Genomic DNA, 19,661 nt, shown 5'->3' with positions numbered 1-19,661 from the left:
GTGGACTCATCATCTATTTTATTGGTGTAGGTCTCCGTTACAACGAGGATTGAGAAGTATAAGTTCAGGCAGTTCCTCCAAGACGGTCATGCCACCATGTTCATATATGAGTTGGAGAACGGATTTGAATGGAAACGGATTGCAACGGATCAAACAACTTTTGTTATTGCTTTAAAGAAGTTCAAAGCCGAGGTTTGACAAGCCAGGAACCCTACTAGGCCCTCTAGGATGGACTGCTTGGATGGAGCCTTGCCATGAGCACTCTCAGGAGCCTTGAGCCTATGATTTGGCCTACTTTTTGTAGTTTTTTTGTCTACATCTATTTGTGGTTGTTCGTTGTCTTATGTATATGAAGATGTATATGCAAATTTTGTATAAGACTAGGATACATTGTATGTTCAATATGTACACATGCATGATTGTTAGTATTCACTAAGTGGTCTTGCTTAGGTCAGGGTTGAAGTTGTTGAGGCTTGTCCTAAAAAATCTCTCGCTAGTGCTCTTTTTGTAAAAGTTTATTCTCTATATTTAATATAAAAAAATAAAAATGATTATAAGCTAAATAATGTCATACACACTTCATCATGCTTACTAGGAACGATCATAAATATACATACTTATAAATATTAGATCTAGTAAATATATACCAATCTTGTGTATACCTAAAAAAAACATAGACTTAACAATTGCAAACCTCATAGAAAAACATGCAATCCATCTATTGATTAACAAGGATGTAGATATTTCAATACTCCACTTTTAGAAAAAATATAAGTTTGTTTATCCCCAAAAATAAAACCACCATGAAAATGAAAGGAGAGAAAAAGAACACACATCACTCCATTTAATTTGTAAAACACTTTATAGTACACAATGTTATAGTACATAATCTTACTCCTCTTTTCCACATATAAATAACTAATAATTCTATTATAATATATTTCTTCCACAAGATTTTGAACTCACAACCTCTCCTCTATCCTTACTTCATTTCTTCCAGACTTGTTGAGTTCGCGAGGCCACATATGAGGGACCTCATCCCTAACTTAAATATTTAACAATATCACCCCTATAGGTTTGAACCTCAATGACAATAATTACAACACCACGACTTAACCATCACAATATGTCATTATTGACTAAATATGATTTAGTATCGATTAGATTCAATCATTTAATTAAAGATAGAACTTGATAGCCAAATCATAATATTTTATTTGTTTACATATGATAAGCTAAATAACATCAAACACACTCTATCATGCTTACTAAGAACCATTATAAATATACATACTTATAAATACAAGATCTAATAAATATATACCATTCTTGTGTATACCTAAAAAAATACAAACTTAACAATTTCAAAGTCCATCAAAAACATACTATCCATCCATCCATATATTGATTAAAAAGGATGTAGATATTTCAATGCTTTACTTTTAGAAAATGCAAATTTGCTTATCCCCAAAAATCAAACCACCATGAAAATGAAAGGAGAGAAAAGAACACATATCACTCCACTTAATTTGTAAACGCTTTATAGTACATAACATTACTCCCTATTTTCCACACATAAATAACAAATAATTTAATTATAGTATTGACTTTCACAAGATTTGAACTCATAACATCTCCTCTATTAAATATATACGAGTACTATGATCTATTAAACATACACTGTTCTTGTGTATACATAAAAAAACATACAAACTCAACAATTTCAAACCCCATAAAAAACCATACAATCAATCCATCTATTGATCAAAAAAGCTAAAGATATTTCAATACACTTTTAGAAAAAATGTAAATTTGTTTATCCCCAAAATAAAACCACCATGAAAATGAGAGGAGAGAAAAGAAACACACCTCACCCAATTTAATTTATAAATACTTTATTATATATAGTACACAACCTTACTCTCTATTTTCCACACATAAATAACAAATAATTATTATATTATAATATCTTACTTCCCCAAGATTCGAACTCACAACCTCCTTACTTGGATTTCAACCAGACTCGTTTAAACAAGTCCAAATCCTCCGCCTCAGCAGTCCCCACAAAATGAAAAAAATTAATGAGCTGATTGATAAGAGCCACCTTCCCCACAAGGCGAATAATTCCAGATTGCGACAGAGTTAAATCCCAAAAATGGGTATTTAAGAAAATGCCAAACCCTCAATAATAATTTAAGCCCACAGTCGGAGAGGACAAAATATACAGGCAAAAGAGAGGATCCCGGAAAGAAATCCGCCGGGTTTCTTTCTGCAATTTTTTAATCTTTAAAAAGTAAAAAAAGTCTTCGTCTGTGCGGGCCAACTCACGAGGACAGGAGAGGATTAAAATAATACAAAGGTTAAGCCCAGCAGGTATTTGAGGGGCGGTGGGCGAGGCGCAATGTGGGCCGTCCGATGGGGCTCAGCTCTGACCGGGGGTTAATCATAAGGATTAGATTTGGGGTTTGATCTGTACAGGATACATAGGAAGGGGGGAGTAGATACAGAAAGACCCAAGAGGAAGAGGAAATACAGAGTGAAGAGGAAGAGGAAGGGGATTTCAGGTGCAAGATTGGAATTTTTTGCTTTCTGGGTTGTGTTGGATGGTCTGAAGGTACGAAAGGAGGTGGAAATGGCCGGGTCGGGGCCGGGCGGGCAGGTCAGGGCCAGGGCCGGGGCCTAATCTGAGCGTCTGTCTAATCTATGTATTTGTAGTGGGAGTAAAAAGAGTATGGTGGAGAAGAGGAGGATGAGTACGGCGTTCCCTGACGAAGTGTTGGAACACGTATTGGCGTTCCTGTCGTCGCACAGAGACAGGAACGCGGTGTCCCTCGTCTGTAAGTCATGGTTTCGGGTGGAGGCGTGGAGCCGGCAGAGGGTTTTTATTGGAAATTGCTATGCCGTAAGCCCGCAGGCGATGATAAAACGGTTTCCGCGCATAAAGGCGGTGACGCTCAAGGGGAAGCCGCACTTTGCTGACTTCAATCTAGTGCCCGCCGGGTGGGGCGCTGATGTGCAGGCTTGGGTGGCCGCCATGGCCAAGGCGTACCCGTGGCTGCAGGAGCTCCGCCTCAAGCGCATGGTTGTTACTGACGAGACGCTCGAGCTGCTGGCGCACTCGTTCCCCAATTTCAAGGTCTTGGTGCTCACCAGCTGCGAGGGCTTCAGCACTGACGGCCTTGCCACTATTGCCGCGCACTGCAGGTAGATCACCTCAATTTTTTTATGCAGCTTCAGTAACGTGTTTAGATCCGACGCTTTGACATGTCTGTCGGAATTTTTTGGCAACTGGTTGTTTGAGTACTTAAATTTGACAATGTCTTTAGAGCGAGAGTAGAGTTGAGTAGCGCTTCTTTACTCTTGTCAATTTGTAATCTCTCTTCGTTCAAGCTCTGGCTGGCTGGGTTTGGTAGGTTTGGAGGGCCCCCCGATTTGCTTCACAAGATTACCAGAGCTTAGCCCTCTTGTGTTGAGTTTAGATCTCTTATCTCTTGCGGGCTAATCTACTAGTTAAATTCCACCACCTTGAGGTATCTCCTCAGGGCGTGGTCTACTGAGGGAATGGAACTTCATTAAGAGGTAGCTTTCCAGATAATTGCCACGTTTTGAAGGCATCTCTCTGGGAGCTTGTCTATTGGGGCATGCACTACCCTGTGTGTTGGATGTAGCGTTCTAACTAGTTTCAACACTTCATTGTGTTCCTTGCTGCAAGTTTCTTTTCTGAGGTAACATACGAGTTGAGTGCCACGTACAAGAAACCGGGCAAATGACCCAAGCTGTGTGTTGGATGTAGTGTTTTAATCATTATGTACTGTCCTGCAAGTTTTCCTTTGGAGGTAACCGATTGGTTAATTGCCCTATACTAGAGTTATCTCTATGGGGACTTATCTATTGGGTAACGATGAGCTAATCTGTGTGTTGGATATAGTTTTTAACTGAGTTTCAATACATTCATTATGTTCCTTGGTGTAAGTTTGCCTTGCGAGTTAACCTGCTAGTTAGTTGCCACAAACTAGAGGTATCTCTTTGGGCCATGCCGATATCAGTACTTCATTATGTTCCTTGATGCAAGTTTCCCTACAGGGTAACCTGCCAGTCAATTGCCATGACCTAGCTTGGGTTCTTATCCATGAGGAATGCCCCATCCCGTGTTGGTGAGTCTTTTAAGCAGGTTCAATACTTCATCATCTTCTTTGGTGTAAGTTTCCCTTATGAAGCAACCTGTTTGTTGACTCCCACAATCTAGAGGTATCTCTTCGAGGCCTTTTTCTTTAGGGAATGCCTAACCCTGTGCGTTGGATGTAGTATTTTGCCTAATTTTAGCACTTAATTATGTTCCTTGGGTGTTTGAATATATGGCTTCTTAAGGGTGCCTTACCACTTGTTAGTCATTGAACTTATTTCAATATAAATTCTAGCTTTTCACCTTTTGGTAAACAGTCAGTTTGTCTGTACCTCTGATTATGCAGAGTATTTTTTTAACACCATAAATTATAGAAAAAATCTAGTTGTTGGTCGTTATGTTGCTGAAATTTCCTTAGTTTCCGAAAATTTGAAGTTCTTTTAACAAATGTTCGAGTTCTGTGCTTCTTGGTAAAGGATTTTCTTGAATGCATCTGCTTCGAGAGACTATTTTTTGATATACAAATATACAGAAATGTCAAATAGAGGAGGGAAAGTATATGCTTATTGTTGAAATTAATTTAAAGCAATTTTGTCCCATGACTTTTGATTGATAATTCAAGCTATCTCAGAGAGAGTTATATACAGATCAAAACAGATTTCTGTTTAGAGTCTTTGGATGTTGTAAATTGTATGGAATGTCTCTGCTGCTCTGTCCAACAAATAGAAAGAACAAGTACACGCTTGGGTCGAGTAAGCTCCATAAGTGATACTTTAAGCTCATAAAAATCAAGTCCGTTCTAATAGCATTTTAGTTTTAGATATTTGTTATAGAGCATATTAGAGGACAATTTCATTAATATTTTTCTGAATGCAATTGCTTCTGTTTATATCCTGTATGCACTTTTTATATTAGTTCAAAGGATTGTACTTATTTGTGAAATTTGACATGAATATCTGGAAACTGTTGAATTTTTTTTTTCCAACTATGCTTATGGGGACTTCTTCAGACATCAGAAAAATTCTGATGATTTCTTCTACTGTCTCCATATGTCTTTAGAAATGTGCCTCAAAAAGTTTGAATGTTTTTATACAAGTTTCCTATGTTCCTTGTGATTTACAGGGGGTTGCCTTCTTGTGCCAATAGCTGGTTTGAATAGAGTTAAAAGAACTAAAGAAACATAAGCATTTTCATTGATCATTTGGATATGTACTGTATTGGACAGTTGGCTTAGCCAAAGCTCATTGTGGTAAAATAAGAAGAAAGAATCATCTAAGTTGATTGAAATATTAGAAAGGGGTGCTCCATGTTGGTAGCTTGTGCTTATAAAAATAAAGCATTTCCTGATTTCCATTTGCAAATTTTATGTAGCTGATGAAATTACACAAAGAAGAGCTTTTCTACTGTTTTCAGCTTCTTTGAACATGTAGGAATGTTACACACAATGAAATGTTGGAATAAATATAATTTCCGACTTGTTTAGCCTTTCACTAGTGGTACTTGAACATTATTATGTATTGTAGATTTATCAATAATTAATTGTTTATAAATAATTTAAGACTTTGAAATTTCATTTCATTCATCTTGTATGGTTTTTAATTTTTTTGGAACTCCAGTATGTATTTGAGAATGACAACAGGCCTTTAAAGCCATTATAATTTTAATACTTGCATTATTGTTCATAGAGAGATCTATCAAGGGCTGCTCACTAAATAGTTGTTTTGCTTTCTGGTTCTTGAATCTAACTTGTAAGAGTATGTCCAGGATCTGACCATATAGTTGGAGAGTAATGCTCTTGTGCATGTATCCTTAAGACTTTGTGGATGGACTCATCGCTTTAATATGGGTGATGTTTTATCAGGATTCAACTGTGTATTAAAAACATTACATAGCTTAGTACACTGAAAAATGCCACCTACTTGATTTATGTATATATATTATTTTTTGTACTTCGGTTTTCCTGTAAACATCTATCTAATTTGTTTTGAAAATTGCCACAATAGTTCCTGTCCTTATTTCCTGGCAGCTATGAATTTTTCCTACTTCTTTCGAATTTTCTATGTTCTTACTGGTAAACTTATCTAGGCATCTGCAATTCTTAGGTATCTGTGTTTTTCTATGCAATCTAGGACTTAACAGTTGCAGGCTATGCAGATGCAGATAAGGCAGCAAACTAAAATATGGTAGCTAGCATTGCAGATGCTGTGAGATGCAAGTTATTAGTGGATCCCACATTGTAGTTTTTGACTCTCGAAGGCTGAGGTGAGACCCAAATTGGAGGAAGAACCTATCTTCCAGTTGTTGCAATTTGGATGGAAGTATAGAGTCTGGTCAGATTAACATACAATGCATTATAGGTAATTTATATAAAGAGTTGTATAAAACGTCTTCTGCACCAAGCCTGCAATATGGGCATGAATGTTAGAATTCTGAGTCTGTATTGGAAGATGAAGTCTGTGAGCACAGCCTGCTTAGCAGGGGCATAAAGACCGTGAGCCCGCTAGCCCAGCAAGGGTTTCAAACCCTTTGGCTGCCATAACAGTGCCATGATTGAACCAACGTACCAGGCCCTTAACAATATTGAATTAATAATTTCTTGACATGAGTTTACTGTTTACCAATCTAATTAGAGCCTGTTAAACTTTTCTGATGATGTCTTATTTATTTGTTAAATAAGTAAACAAATTAGTTAATTACATATTGGGTAAATATCAATATTTCTTGAAGTTTCTGGGATGCAGGGGATAGGTTCTGGAGATGGCATTTTTTTTCCTGAATTTTGGGGACAGCTAATAAAATATTAATAATATTAACAAATAAATTAAAATTACGTAAAAATAACTTAAACAAAACTAAAAGAAATCGAATTTTTAAAAAATGCAAGGATTTAAATATATCAACTAAAGATATAAACATAGGCCTATGATTATTCATGAGAAGTCTTTTGTAAATAATTGAAAAAAAGGAAAATGAAAGAGATTAAAAAAATAAAATAACTTTCAATTTAAAAGAGGTAAAAACTAAAAAGGTAAATAAGCCTTTAACAGTATTAATTCTTTTAACATATTGGAAAACATGCAAAGACTTTGTAAAGGGTGTGTTTAAAGTTAAGGGGCGTGATGGTTGATTGCCACCCATTGAGTTACCGTTTGAGTTAATATATAAACCTTCCACCCTTTGAGTTAATATACAAACCCTTTGAGTTAATATTAAAACCTATGGAATGAATTTTAGGGACCCTTTGGGCTAATAATATATAAACCTATGTAATGAATGTAGAAGGATATGTACGTGCTTATGGAGTTTGGTGGGCTATGGGCATTTGGAGAGGTTGTACAGAGTGCATCTAACTCAGGGTACAAAGTACACTCAATGCTGCTCAAGCCAGGGTGTGTGGTGTGCAGGCGTATGCTGTGTTTATTCAGGTACCCTTCAAGAGTGCACCATTGCTATGAGGGCCAAGATCACTGAGATTTTCTTTGGGCAGGGGTAGCCATTCTGGAAGTTTGAATCAGATAAGTATTAACTATTAAATTGGTTGTATTTAAAGATATATTTATAACCAAAGGCTCATGGATCAAGTCCTATCAGATGAGTTATAGTTCTAACTCTCAGTTTCCTGGCAAAACTCCGGAGTTTCAGTCTCTGACTTGCAAGTTTCACCCAAACTTGGCTGTTGGAGGAATACTGTTGCAGAGGTTTCAAAACCATGTTTTTTCAATTTTTTTTGTTCTTGTGTTTGGTAGGTGCAAACTCAACAGACCCGTGTCATGTATATTCATTCTTTGTGTTTGTCATGAGTGATTTCTGTTTTTTTGTGTGTAATTACAATATTTTTTGCTGAGCTTTGCTGAGTTGTTTGTCCAGCTCAAAGTTTTGGCTGCCGAGTCCAATTTTTCCTGCTATGGTAGTAGATTAATTAATTATTCTGAACTAGTTATTTCAACCAGCTAATTGATATTCTAATTAATTACTTGAAATCTTTTACCCATGTGTTCCACTTAGGTGGCCACATCCCTATATGTCCTTGTCCTGTTATTCTAGTATGCTTTTTTATGAATCCTATTAGAGTTTACATGATTCAAGTGAAAAGGAATCAGAAATTTCAGCAAATATTTTAGAAATGCAGTTGATTCCAGAGACCTTGAACAATATTACACACTGCAGAAAAGATAACTTGAAAATTATTACATAAGATGCTTGATGCTGTTAATTAATAAGAAAAGTTGCCTGGTTGAAGTCAAAAAGTGGAGATATAAATGATAATTGTTTCCTTAAGATCTTGCTTGTAATTTGTAAGAAATCTCATGAAACAATTGAAGATTGTCCCATGGAAAAAATAAAATCTGTTAGTGATCTCTCATATAGACTCTTTGATGCAACTATGTTTGTGGGCCATGATGCTAGAGGAAAGATGAAATATAGAAATTTGAATCAATTCATGTCCCTTATGTATTGTGTAGAAAGCGTCCCTCCACTATACAGCCTTCTCATCAGTAACCAATAGCTGATATGGCTGATTCTTGTATTTGATGAATGTATAGGATCAAACACGTGAAACTCTGAACAAGGATTAGTATCTAACTGTTCTCTCATGATATACTAAATTATGAAGAGACTGTCATCAAAGCTTTTCTTCTGTTGAGGATTATATATTGATTGCTTGTGATATGGTGGCTATATAAAGTAGGCCTTGGCTATTGAGCTTCATTTCTTTGACTAACTGTAACCAATCCAGAACAGGGATTTGTGTAACTAGGATAAATAGTTAATCAGTGGCATCATTTACGTAGTTGACTCTAAACAACCATCAATGAGTAATGTAGAAAACTCTCTACATCCTTGGTGTTCAGAATATGAAAAACTTGAATACTGATCTGAACCCTCTCTATTCTTGCCTGGCATTGGACGGGAACAACCAAAGACTACCATGAGACTTCCTGAGGTGGCAGGGCTGTGCCCTGACTGAAACTGGGCAGCAACGTGGGAGTATCCCACAGTCAAAAAAATATTTCTTTATTCAAAATTATCAATAAACTGTCAAATCTGCATTTTTAAAGAATAAAAAAGCACTTTTCAATCTTAAAACTGAGAACATGAGTGAAAAGCTAGAATTATTCCATCATTTTGATGGAAAGTTTTTTTCCATTTTTTGAGAATGTATGTCTTTGTAGCAACTTTTGTATTCATAGTAAATGTTGCTGATTTAATAAGGAGACGCTAAAAATTGAAGTGTTTGGGGGACTCTTGGAGCATGGTTAAAGTTACTAAATTATGAAAAATAGTATGTGCTGCACCTAGATCCCTATGTGGTGCATTGCTCTTCTAAACCCTTCTAGGGCTTGTCTCCCCCAGACCTCCACAGTAGTTTCGAAAAGCAAAAAATAATAATCATTTTGGGTCAAGCATGAAAGGAAAATCTAAAAATTGTTGTTCCGACTTTTTCCGTGTTACAATGGGATGTGTCCCCACCCCTCAAAACCCTAACCTCGTCCCCTTGTTTGGGGACAGCAGGATGGTAGGGGACATGCCTTGGGCGTCTTCCCCAACAAGCAAATTCTAGAAATGTCTTGGAAATGCATCCCTATTTTATGGAATGGTAGGAAATGGTTAGGGATGCCTGGCCATCTCTCAGGCAGACATGGACCTTTTGGACATTCCTCAACCATCTCAAGGATGGCCAGGCATCCCCCTACTGCAAAACATTTTTTGTAAGGCTTTTGCAGACATCATTCATCATCATTTTAACAGTGTCATGTTATATTGCTGTTTATTAACTTCTAGAAATTTGACTCTCTCTCTCTCTCTCTCTATATATATATATAAAATTGCTCCGGGACTGCTGTCCTGGAAACACCATGGAACACAGCTTTTTCCTTATTAAATCCCAAAGTAATTGGATTACAATATTTATACTTTTGGTTTGCCAAGTTAATCCCATATCCTAAGTAATGCTTCTATGGCTGTAGCAGCATTTTTATACTTGTCTGCTGGGCAGAGTGATACAAGCTCCTCTCTACCATGGTTCATTATTCTGTGATGTCATTTTTATTTCTGATGCCATGGATATCATAATGTATGAGTTTTGTACTCCTAAACACTCTAGAATTTATATTTTAAAATGTTGTTTCCTTCAACTCAAATTGGTATTTTTATTCATTTGCTTCTTGTATTTTTTTGTCTCTAAAGTAGATTCAGTTAATTATGTCTTTAAATTTGATTTATTGAAGGGTGTCTGGTAACAGTTTCAATCCTGAAAAAATCTCAATAGTTCATTAATTTTTGCACACAAAAGTATATTTATAGCCGTACCTGTTCTCATGGAAAAAAAGCTGTACTGGCTTACTTGATCCTGAACCTCTAACTTAGCCATAGTATAGCTCAATGAGGCTAATTATAGCACTGATGAATTTTTCCCAATGAATGTCCACATCAAGTTTTGAACTTCTTAGGCATACAACATCAAATTGAGAATCACATTCAACACTGAAGAGTAGTAACATTTGACCTTGGCATTTTGGCAACATCTTTTCAAAAAATTGGAAACTAAATGCGCTGACTAAGAATGGAATGGACCATTCTTTGTCTTAATGTTGATTTGATAGTCGTATTTAAACTAGGAAATAATCTTAGAAAGAGTTGGCTGTGATGTTTTTTTCAAGGAAATTTTACTCATGAAGTATGCACATCCCACATTGTATTTGTATTTGTATTTGTGGGTTTGTTGTTTTCTGTTTCATCTCAACTTAAGAGTTTTTTGTTTTCAAAGTAAATTTCTTAGCTTTGTTGCTTCATTCTTGTGTGCTAAAGAAAACAATTTTGTCTTTCTCAATTATTTGCATATGGGTTATAATAAATCTTTAAGATCATGGCTTGTCATGGTTTGCCCTTTAGAAGTTAATTATGAGCTCTTTGTGTCGTTTTGCAGGCACCTCACAGAATTAGATTTACAGGAGAATGATATTGAAGAGCGTGATGGCCATTGGCTAAGTTGCTTTCCAGAGTCCAGCACATCATTGGTTTCTTTAAACTTCGCATGCCTTAATTGTGAGGTGAACTTTGATGCACTTGAGAGATTAGTTGCAAGATGTACTTCACTTAGGAGTTTGAAATTGAACCGCTGGGTGCCATTGGAGCTACTTCATCGGCTCTTGATTCGAGCTCCACATCTAGTGGATTTAGGTACAGGTGCATATCTCCATGAACCACGGACTGAACAATATGCTAAGCTTAAATGTGCCTTTGAGAATTGCAAGGGGCTTCAAAGCTTATCAGGGTTTTGGGAGGTTGCACCTGTCTATCTACCTTCAGTCTATTCAGTCTGTTTGAATTTGACATCTCTGAACTTGAGTTATGCAACCATTCCGAGTGTGGAACTTATTAAGCTTCTCGGCCATTGCCACAAATTGCAGCGCCTATGGGTGATGTCTCAACATTTCAAACTCTTGCTCAATAATTTACTTTAGATTGAGCAAACAATCTACTAGTTTAAAATGCAAATATTTTAAAGATTCTTAAATGGGTTATATAGTGAGCTTGTACATTTTCCATGATCTTTTAAGTAATATTGTAGTTATGATGAGCTTTTTTAGGGAAGAGAATAGTTTGTGTGAATCTAGTTATTGTCTGTTGTGGAGGTTTCAACCTTATCTTTGCTGTACAGTAAACTCATAACTGAGAAATTGCAGGTATTGGATTATATAGAAGACAAAGGACTTGAAGTGGTTGCCTCAACATGCAAGGATTTGGAGGAATTGCGTGTTTTCCCAGTAGATCCTTATGGTCAAGGAGCCTTGTCAGAGCAAGGCTTAGTGGCTATTTCAAGGGGCTGTCCAAAGCTCAATTCTGTACTATATTTCTGCCATCAAATGACAAATGTAGCTTTGACTACTGTTGCAAAGAATTCTACTTCTCTTATCCGTTTCCGTTTGGTTATAATTGACCCCACAAAGCCAGATTCTGAAACAGGGCATCCCTTGGATGAAGGTTTTGGAGCTATTGTTCAGTATTGTAAAGGTTTGCGGCGTCTGTCAATGTCTGGCTTCCTTACAGACAAAGTTTTTCAGTTGATTGGCTCATATGCCAAGTGTTTGGAGATGCTTTCTGTTGCTTTTGCTGGTGAGAGTGACTTTGGTATGCAGTGTATATTATCAGGCTGTACAAATCTCCGTAAGCTTGAGATAAGGGATAGCCCCTTTGGTGATGCGGCTCTTTTATCAGGTCTAGAAAAGTATGAATCAATGCGATCCCTTTGGATGTCATCCTGTAATGTTACTTTGGATGGTTGCAAGGACTTGGCAGCAAGGATGCCAAACTTGAACGTTGAAGTTATCAATGAAAGGGATCAATTTGAAAGCTTAGGTGTTAGAAATCATCCCATGGATAGGCTATATGTCTACAGGACACTGGCTGGACACCGGGAGGATACACCAGATTACGTGTGGACTTTGTAATTGCTTTCATTTTTACTGTACCATGGATAAGGTGAGCAGGTTCTTGTTAGAGCAACAATATTCCAACTGTGGGCAGGTCTTTCCTCTTTTATACCACGGGTTAGGCTGGCAAGTTCTTGTTTTATGTTTCACTTTGTGTTTCAAGATCTGTATGCCTTGTACAGACAAATTGTAGTGTTAAATACTGCTTGTCATAGACCTGTAACCTTTATATCCTTTCAGCACCATGTTGCAGTATCCTACACTTCAGCACTTAACAGTTGCACTGCTTCTAAATCAGCCACAACAATTGTTTAGCTGCAGCAATCCAGCAGCCTTTCAGGCTAATAGTCTTACTTTAGTCTGTTAATATTTATTTAACTCAGCAGGCATACATTTGGTTTGATTTCAATTTTTTTAAGAGAATCCTGCCAGTAACTGTTGGTTAAGACTACCATGTTAAACAAAATGTCTTATTTTATTGACAATGAGGGAACAGTCTCTGGAAGATTTGTTTCTAATCAGATGCCAAACTTCAATTTGTGTTACTTATATGACTGATATTCGTTGCTCTTTGTATTCCACTGTATGAATGTTGCTCATATCTTAGGAGGTTGCGTGCAATATTTAATTTCTACAAGGATCATTTAGCTCAGTTCGATGGCTATCATTAAGAATAGGAATGCAAAGATCTGTTCAACAGATTGCATTGATGGTTAGCATTATTGTTCTGGCAATGGATTATCATGGTTATGCCACTAAAAATAACATTTGTCGTTTTAATATGTTGGGATGTTTTTATGTTTTCAAACGATTTGCTCATGTGTGGTTTTGTTTTGTACGTTTGGGAGTTGGGAATTTATGGATTATTTAATTGTTCAAGTTTGAACAGCTATTAGATCTGATGCATCTTTTGGGAAAATTAAAGTGAGTTTGCTTTTCGTTTAAATAACGTCCAACTGTAGTTTGTCTGCATATTTCAATCTAGCAGACTGAATCAGATTGCTGTGGTATTTTTCAGTTTTTGATAATTATGCTACTTAGAAGTCCAAACAACTATTTAACCTAGTTGATTGAGCATGTGCAATTGCAATCAATAATAATGGGCTAAGCCTTTTGAAAAAATCTAAGTAGGATTTAAATGGACTTAAAAAAGCTACGCAGTTGTAATCCCGGCAACAATCTAGAAATATAGTATACGTCAGATACATCTGTATTTGTGAACTGTATGGAAGTCTTCTTTGACTATTTATAGGGAATAAAACAATTAGAATCCATCGACATATTGAATTCTTTTGAGACTTGTAGCAACTCCACTTTCTATCTCAATCGCCATCAATAGTTTGAGTGATGTACATCTCTTCATCATGGCATGATGGCATACGGCTATTGTGTATTTTTATTATTGCTTGTTGGTTTTTTGTATTTGACTTAAATACACTAGTTTTGTAAGTTTTATGTTTATCAGCACTACTGAGAAGTCATCTATGAAAGGACAATGATAACCATAGCCTTATTCTTATTTTTAGTACCATGCCTAATTGAAATATTCTGTTTTTTAGCACGGCGTTTGGAGAACCAAAGTCAAACGGTCAAGGCCAAGGACACTATAACTAAAGCTTCAACACTGCGTGGGCCTGGCAAGCCTTTGTAGGAGGTTTAAGCTTCCATTCCTTATTCAGTCTGCTCTCTGGATAAGATACCAAATGAAATGCTATCTAGTCAAACATGTACTAGGATGAGGAATAAAAATGCGTGTTTGGCTCAATACGTCCACGTCCACTGCGGATATGTGCTTGAAAATCTATCTAAATTAATACTTAATTTGTCTGAATATACAGTTCGTCCAGTTCTCACACAACATTTTCTAAATTGTAATCAAAGCATCCGAGTTAGTATGGTTGTCACGAAGCTTTACTTCCAACTGCCTGCCTTGGCCCTTGGCGAGAAATTCTTCACATTGTAAGAAAATGTTCCACGTGATTGAGAACCGTGTGCAATTGTTAAAGCTTGCAAACAATAGAATAACAACATTCTAGGGAAGTAGGCAAAATAATTATTGGCCATTATCACTACAGTTTATGTTGGGACATAAGAAGTTGCAGATTGACAAAGATAGTATTCCATTTGTTTCCAACAACTGAACTCGAATTTCAAGTATGGGAAGGACAACACCAATTTGAAAGTTGGCTATTTGGTATATCCACTAGACTAGCGTTATTCCAATTGTATGAAATTGTCGGAGGGTTTTTGTGAGAGTAGATGTATTAATTTGGTAAGATGGTATATGATTTCAAGAGTTTTTCTGGAACAAATTGTGTCTCTTTGTTGTACTGTGCTCAGGCAATTCATCATCAGGAAGACGAATCTGAAACTTGATGCAAAAGAATGCACAGTTTGTTCCGCAAACACTCTTGCAAATACTATATGGGCTGTGGAAAACTGATTTTTATGAATTTATGGGAATTTATGGATTATTTGATTTTTATCTTCACACTACACGTCACCTTGGATGCCTTATCTACTGTTAAAAAAGTAGCAAAAATGTTTGGAATCAAATTTTCTCATCTTCCCACTACACATGTCATCTTGGATTCCTTGTTTACTGTTAAATAAGTGACAAATTTTTTTTTTTTGGAAGCACATTTTCGTAAGGTGGCATGGTATTCTATACAGACAAGATGTTAGATAAAATAAATATTTTCGATTGGCCAAACTTTGGGATACACGGTGCAAGAACAAACCGGTTAAGAAGCAAATCCTGAACTCTTCCTTTCAATCGTGCCCTTCTTCCTTTCAATCATGCCCTTGACCAAATAAAGTCATATTTGTTTATTGTTCATAGTAAGTAGCTAGTTTTTTTAAGAGACTCGTTGCTGTGTGACAAATCATGCCTAACATATGATGCAACAAATTTGTTCTTAGTATACATGGATCGATTTTAGTTTGGCAGGATGATACCTTTAGAGAGGTTTTTGATTCATGAAGGGTATAATGGCAAAAATATTTTTTTTGGAAGCACATTTTCAGGTAGCAAGACATTTTGGACTAACAAGATGATGTCAACTCCTAATAAATACATTCTATTGACTACATGGTATATCATGATTCTTGAATTCCTGTACTCACTTATGTGCGCCACTGCAAACCTGTCAACAAGAAAGCCTGTTTTAGCGTATTATTTTCAAACACGCTACCAAATATGGTTACGTGTTTCTACTTCTAGTGAGTTGTTAGGTTTTTTAAAACGTCTGTTATTGTTATTCATTTTTAAAGCACATATCCTCTTTTTAACTAGGTAAGTAGGACAAATTTTAGTAATAATTTGCTTTTAGCCACACCACATTATATATGTTGACAACAAACTACAAATCTTCTACTTGTTTGTGCTCAATTTATACCTATCAACAAGGTGGAAGCTTGTTTTAGTATACCTTCTTTCAAGCATACCCAATACAAGATATGGTCATGTATTTGTGTTTCTATTGAGGAGTTAAGGTTTTTAACATGTAATTATTGCTGTGCGACAGTCTAGGTTTAACATTTGATACATCAAAGTACTATTAGTATATATTTTCATAAAAATAATCGGTATGTACTTCGAGTATTATCTTATAAAAAATGTCAAAGAGATATCACTTTAGGGCTTTTTTATTTACTTAAAAGTTGCTTTATATTATTTTGAAATTATTTCATTTATCATTTATATGAAGACAAAATTTTTATGCGTCACTTATTTTGAAAATATTATGTTTATTATCAAATTTGATATTTTGACATGTAAATGGGTAGCAAATTTAAGAGTGTTAACATGCTTATGCCATTACACTCCATGTTGCGGCCTTTCGACATTGACTATTGCAAGATTTACCAAACAAAAGTTTGGTACAGTGCAAACAAACTATGCCCATAAAGTAAAAATAGAACATAGATATAATTCTTATATTAATCCTTGAAGGAAAGAAATAAAGATCTCAGATTTGTGAAAAATTTAGCAACATGATGATATATATTAACACTTTAGAAATAAGAATGTGAAGCATATAGAAAAAAGAAGAGACACTCCCTTATGGACAAAATAAATTACCTTCTAACGAACAAACTAATGTATTCAACAACAAAACAATTACAACATTTGCAATCTCAGAGCTTTAATATGAACATCAACATCTTGCTCTGTTGAAAATTTGATTGCATAACTCTACAACAATCTTTCCATCTCAAGTTCCCAATATTTAGACTTAAAAAAAGCCCCAAAAAACTCCAAAAGACATTACCATGGGCTCAAATAAGATCCAAAAATAGCACGGTAAATTTTTTCATGATCTACAACCCATTTGCATGGTAAAAAAAACTAAAAAATATAAAGAAATAATATGAGTTGTTTTGGTTTCAATTGACATTTTGGATCACATAACCATATTGTATTGATGTCTTTGTGCTCATTTTCACAAAAGCATTTGCAACATTTTTGACATGACTAGCATCTTGACTATAGTTTGTCTCTTCCTTCATCATGTCCAAGCATGAAAATTAAGAACTCCAAGCCAACATGACACACTAAATGTCACATAGACATAACACTATCTCTAGTCGAGCAATCCATAATAAGAAGTCCACCACATATTTTGTCCTAGCCAAAACATTGACCATAACTAGTTGTTCACATAACCCCAACAATAGATAATAACTTTTGTTCATGACATATACAATTCACACTACAACTCCTAACCTTGTATAATCCACTATCCTAATCAAGGTCACTATGTTAAAAAAAACTTGAAGACCTTTGATACCATAGTGTAATGAAACATGTCCTCTAAAGACATATACCTCTTAGGACTCCGGACAAATCCGTAACTCCAATGTCTCAAATATGAACCTTTAGAAAGAAACATAAGAACAAACAAACAAATCTCAACTCCACTGTCCTAAATATACCTTTAGAAAGAAACTTAAGATCATGGAGAGGAAAAATGTAAATCATATCACAAATCAAGTCTCTCTGCCATGCCACCAAGTGCTCAAGTTGTGACAAGTAAGATGATCACTTTTGAAACCCTAAATTAAAAAAGCCTTAACCATAGTCAATGCCAAGGTCAAACACAATATCAATAAATTAATAAATCAATAAACCTAAGAGGATGTAAGCTTCTCAAGCCATCACTAGGAAATATGCCCAAATCATCCTAAACGTTCCTAAAAAATATTTTGAACAAACTCGTGCATATGTGATGACGAAGAAAAATATACCATGCCATGAACTCAAATAAGTCTTGTAGAACTCACATCCAAATGTCAAGAATTATTCCAATAAGAAAACAAAGCACATAAGATAGATAACATATGAGCAACTATGTGGGCAATACCTCATAGATAACTCTTTGTCTATACATGAGCAATACATCATAGATACTTCTTTGTCAAATGGACTAAGAGTGGGGAATGAGCTTGCTCCTTTAGAGATGCACCTAGTCACATAGACCTCTCCATAAATGATCTTCTCATCAAGACCATCTTGAACTCATTTCCAACTCTAGGTGAAGGCTCATTAGAATTTTTGTTGAAACCATGTCAAAGAGCCATTGTTCTAACACATAATCCCCCAAAACAAATAATCTCCATCTTCATTTAAGTTCATCCAATATCTATGAGCACCTAAAAAACAATCTCATATCGAGTGAATTTTAACAAAACCACTACAATCTCTAGAAGCTCCCAAGGTAAAATGACAATCAAACTTAATACTAGAAGACTACCTCAAATCACCATTAAAGTTTGAGCTACACAATCCTTATGATTTACATCTTTCTCATAGAATATCATCTACCTCCAATGGACACATCTGTTTCCTAAAGCACCAATATCATGTCAAGATTGTAAAAAAAAAGATCTATAGTTTTCCATGCTAAAATATCACACCATTGTAAGGGACACCATTGCAAGTGATTTAGAGCTACCCTTGACATCATGGTGAGCACCTTAATTGAAGATCATCCAAGGTCTCGACACAATCAAATAATTCAATTCCAAAATCACGAGATATGGATGGGAAAAGTAAAACCATGATTTCTAAAAAAAAATAACCATTACAAGTTCCAAGAACATACAACAATGTGACCCAAAGTACTCGTAAGAATTGTTGATGTTTTTTTTATGATAAAAAAACTTGAACCATCACCAAAATGACAAAGATTAAAGGTCAGATCACCCTTTTCAAATTTTACAATTATCCAACTCTCAAGGTGTACACGTTAGAGATTTGAACTAGTGCTGCAAATGACATAAAAAGGATGAAATATTTTGAATGTGCCCTTTCTTTAACAGAACCATGGCAAGAAAAACATGAATATCAAATGTATTGACATGATAAAAGAACATCGATAAAAAGTAACAACAAATACTAGGGCCTTCATAAAAACAAGTAGGATGCACAAAAACAAAAAGTGGCCAATTTAATTAACACCTAGCAAGTTTTGAATCATAAGAATTAAACAAAAATAATTTATCATAAGACTCAAATCCCTTTCTAGAATGAATAAATGTGAATAAAACAAAAGCTAGCCCAAAAATATGAGCTAAAAATTACTTGTTGGTCAACATATATTTATGATGAATGTGATGAACATATCAATCAATAATGGATTGAAAAGTTGCACAAGAAGCTTGGTGGTTCATTAGGAGAGTTGAATGAATGAGAAATATTTCTCTCCTTCCTTCCCATTCCCTCTCCAATCAAGGTGTGGATGTTCCTTCTCCTCCTTGATTCAGGTAGTTGTGTTTAATTTGGGTCTGTGTTTTTTGGATGTGGATAGTCTCTGACTATGTTAAAGGGTCGATGCCCTAGTCAACGCTGCTTTGTAATAAAAAACACAATGTAATTGCTACGATAAAACCTTCTCAAAAATCATATTTCATTAAATAAGGTTACTGTATGATTACAATTATGTGATTGTAAAACAACAAGAAGGGATTGTATACAACAATCTAGAATTGAACTACAAAACACAATGCAAAACAATATATTCCTATTGTAAACTATCACGAACATCAAATAGAGTTGAAATTTAAGTTCAAAATAATGCAATAAAACAAGTATCAAAAAT

The 19,661-nt window shown here is 35.5% G+C and overlaps 1 protein-coding gene across 1 annotated transcript; it reads left to right on the top strand.

Moving 5' to 3' along the window:
• The first annotated feature begins 2,062 nt into the window (after window positions 1-2,062).
• Window positions 2,063-13,103, top strand: LOC131066931 (protein TRANSPORT INHIBITOR RESPONSE 1). The gene is made up of 3 exons (XM_058001828.2): window positions 2,063-3,204; window positions 11,052-11,544; window positions 11,812-13,103. The coding sequence occupies exons 1-3, from the start codon at window positions 2,732-2,734 to the stop codon at window positions 12,574-12,576; spliced, it is 1,731 nt and encodes a 576-aa protein (XP_057857811.1). The 5' UTR covers window positions 2,063-2,731; the 3' UTR covers window positions 12,577-13,103.
• Window positions 13,104-19,661: the final 6,558 nt, after the last annotated feature.

This window comes from Cryptomeria japonica, chromosome 9 (genome assembly GCF_030272615.1).
Source record: "Cryptomeria japonica chromosome 9, Sugi_1.0, whole genome shotgun sequence".
NCBI classification, from domain to species: Eukaryota; Viridiplantae; Streptophyta; class Pinopsida; order Cupressales; family Cupressaceae; genus Cryptomeria; species Cryptomeria japonica.
This window is presented reverse-complemented; position numbering and strand designations above follow the sequence as displayed.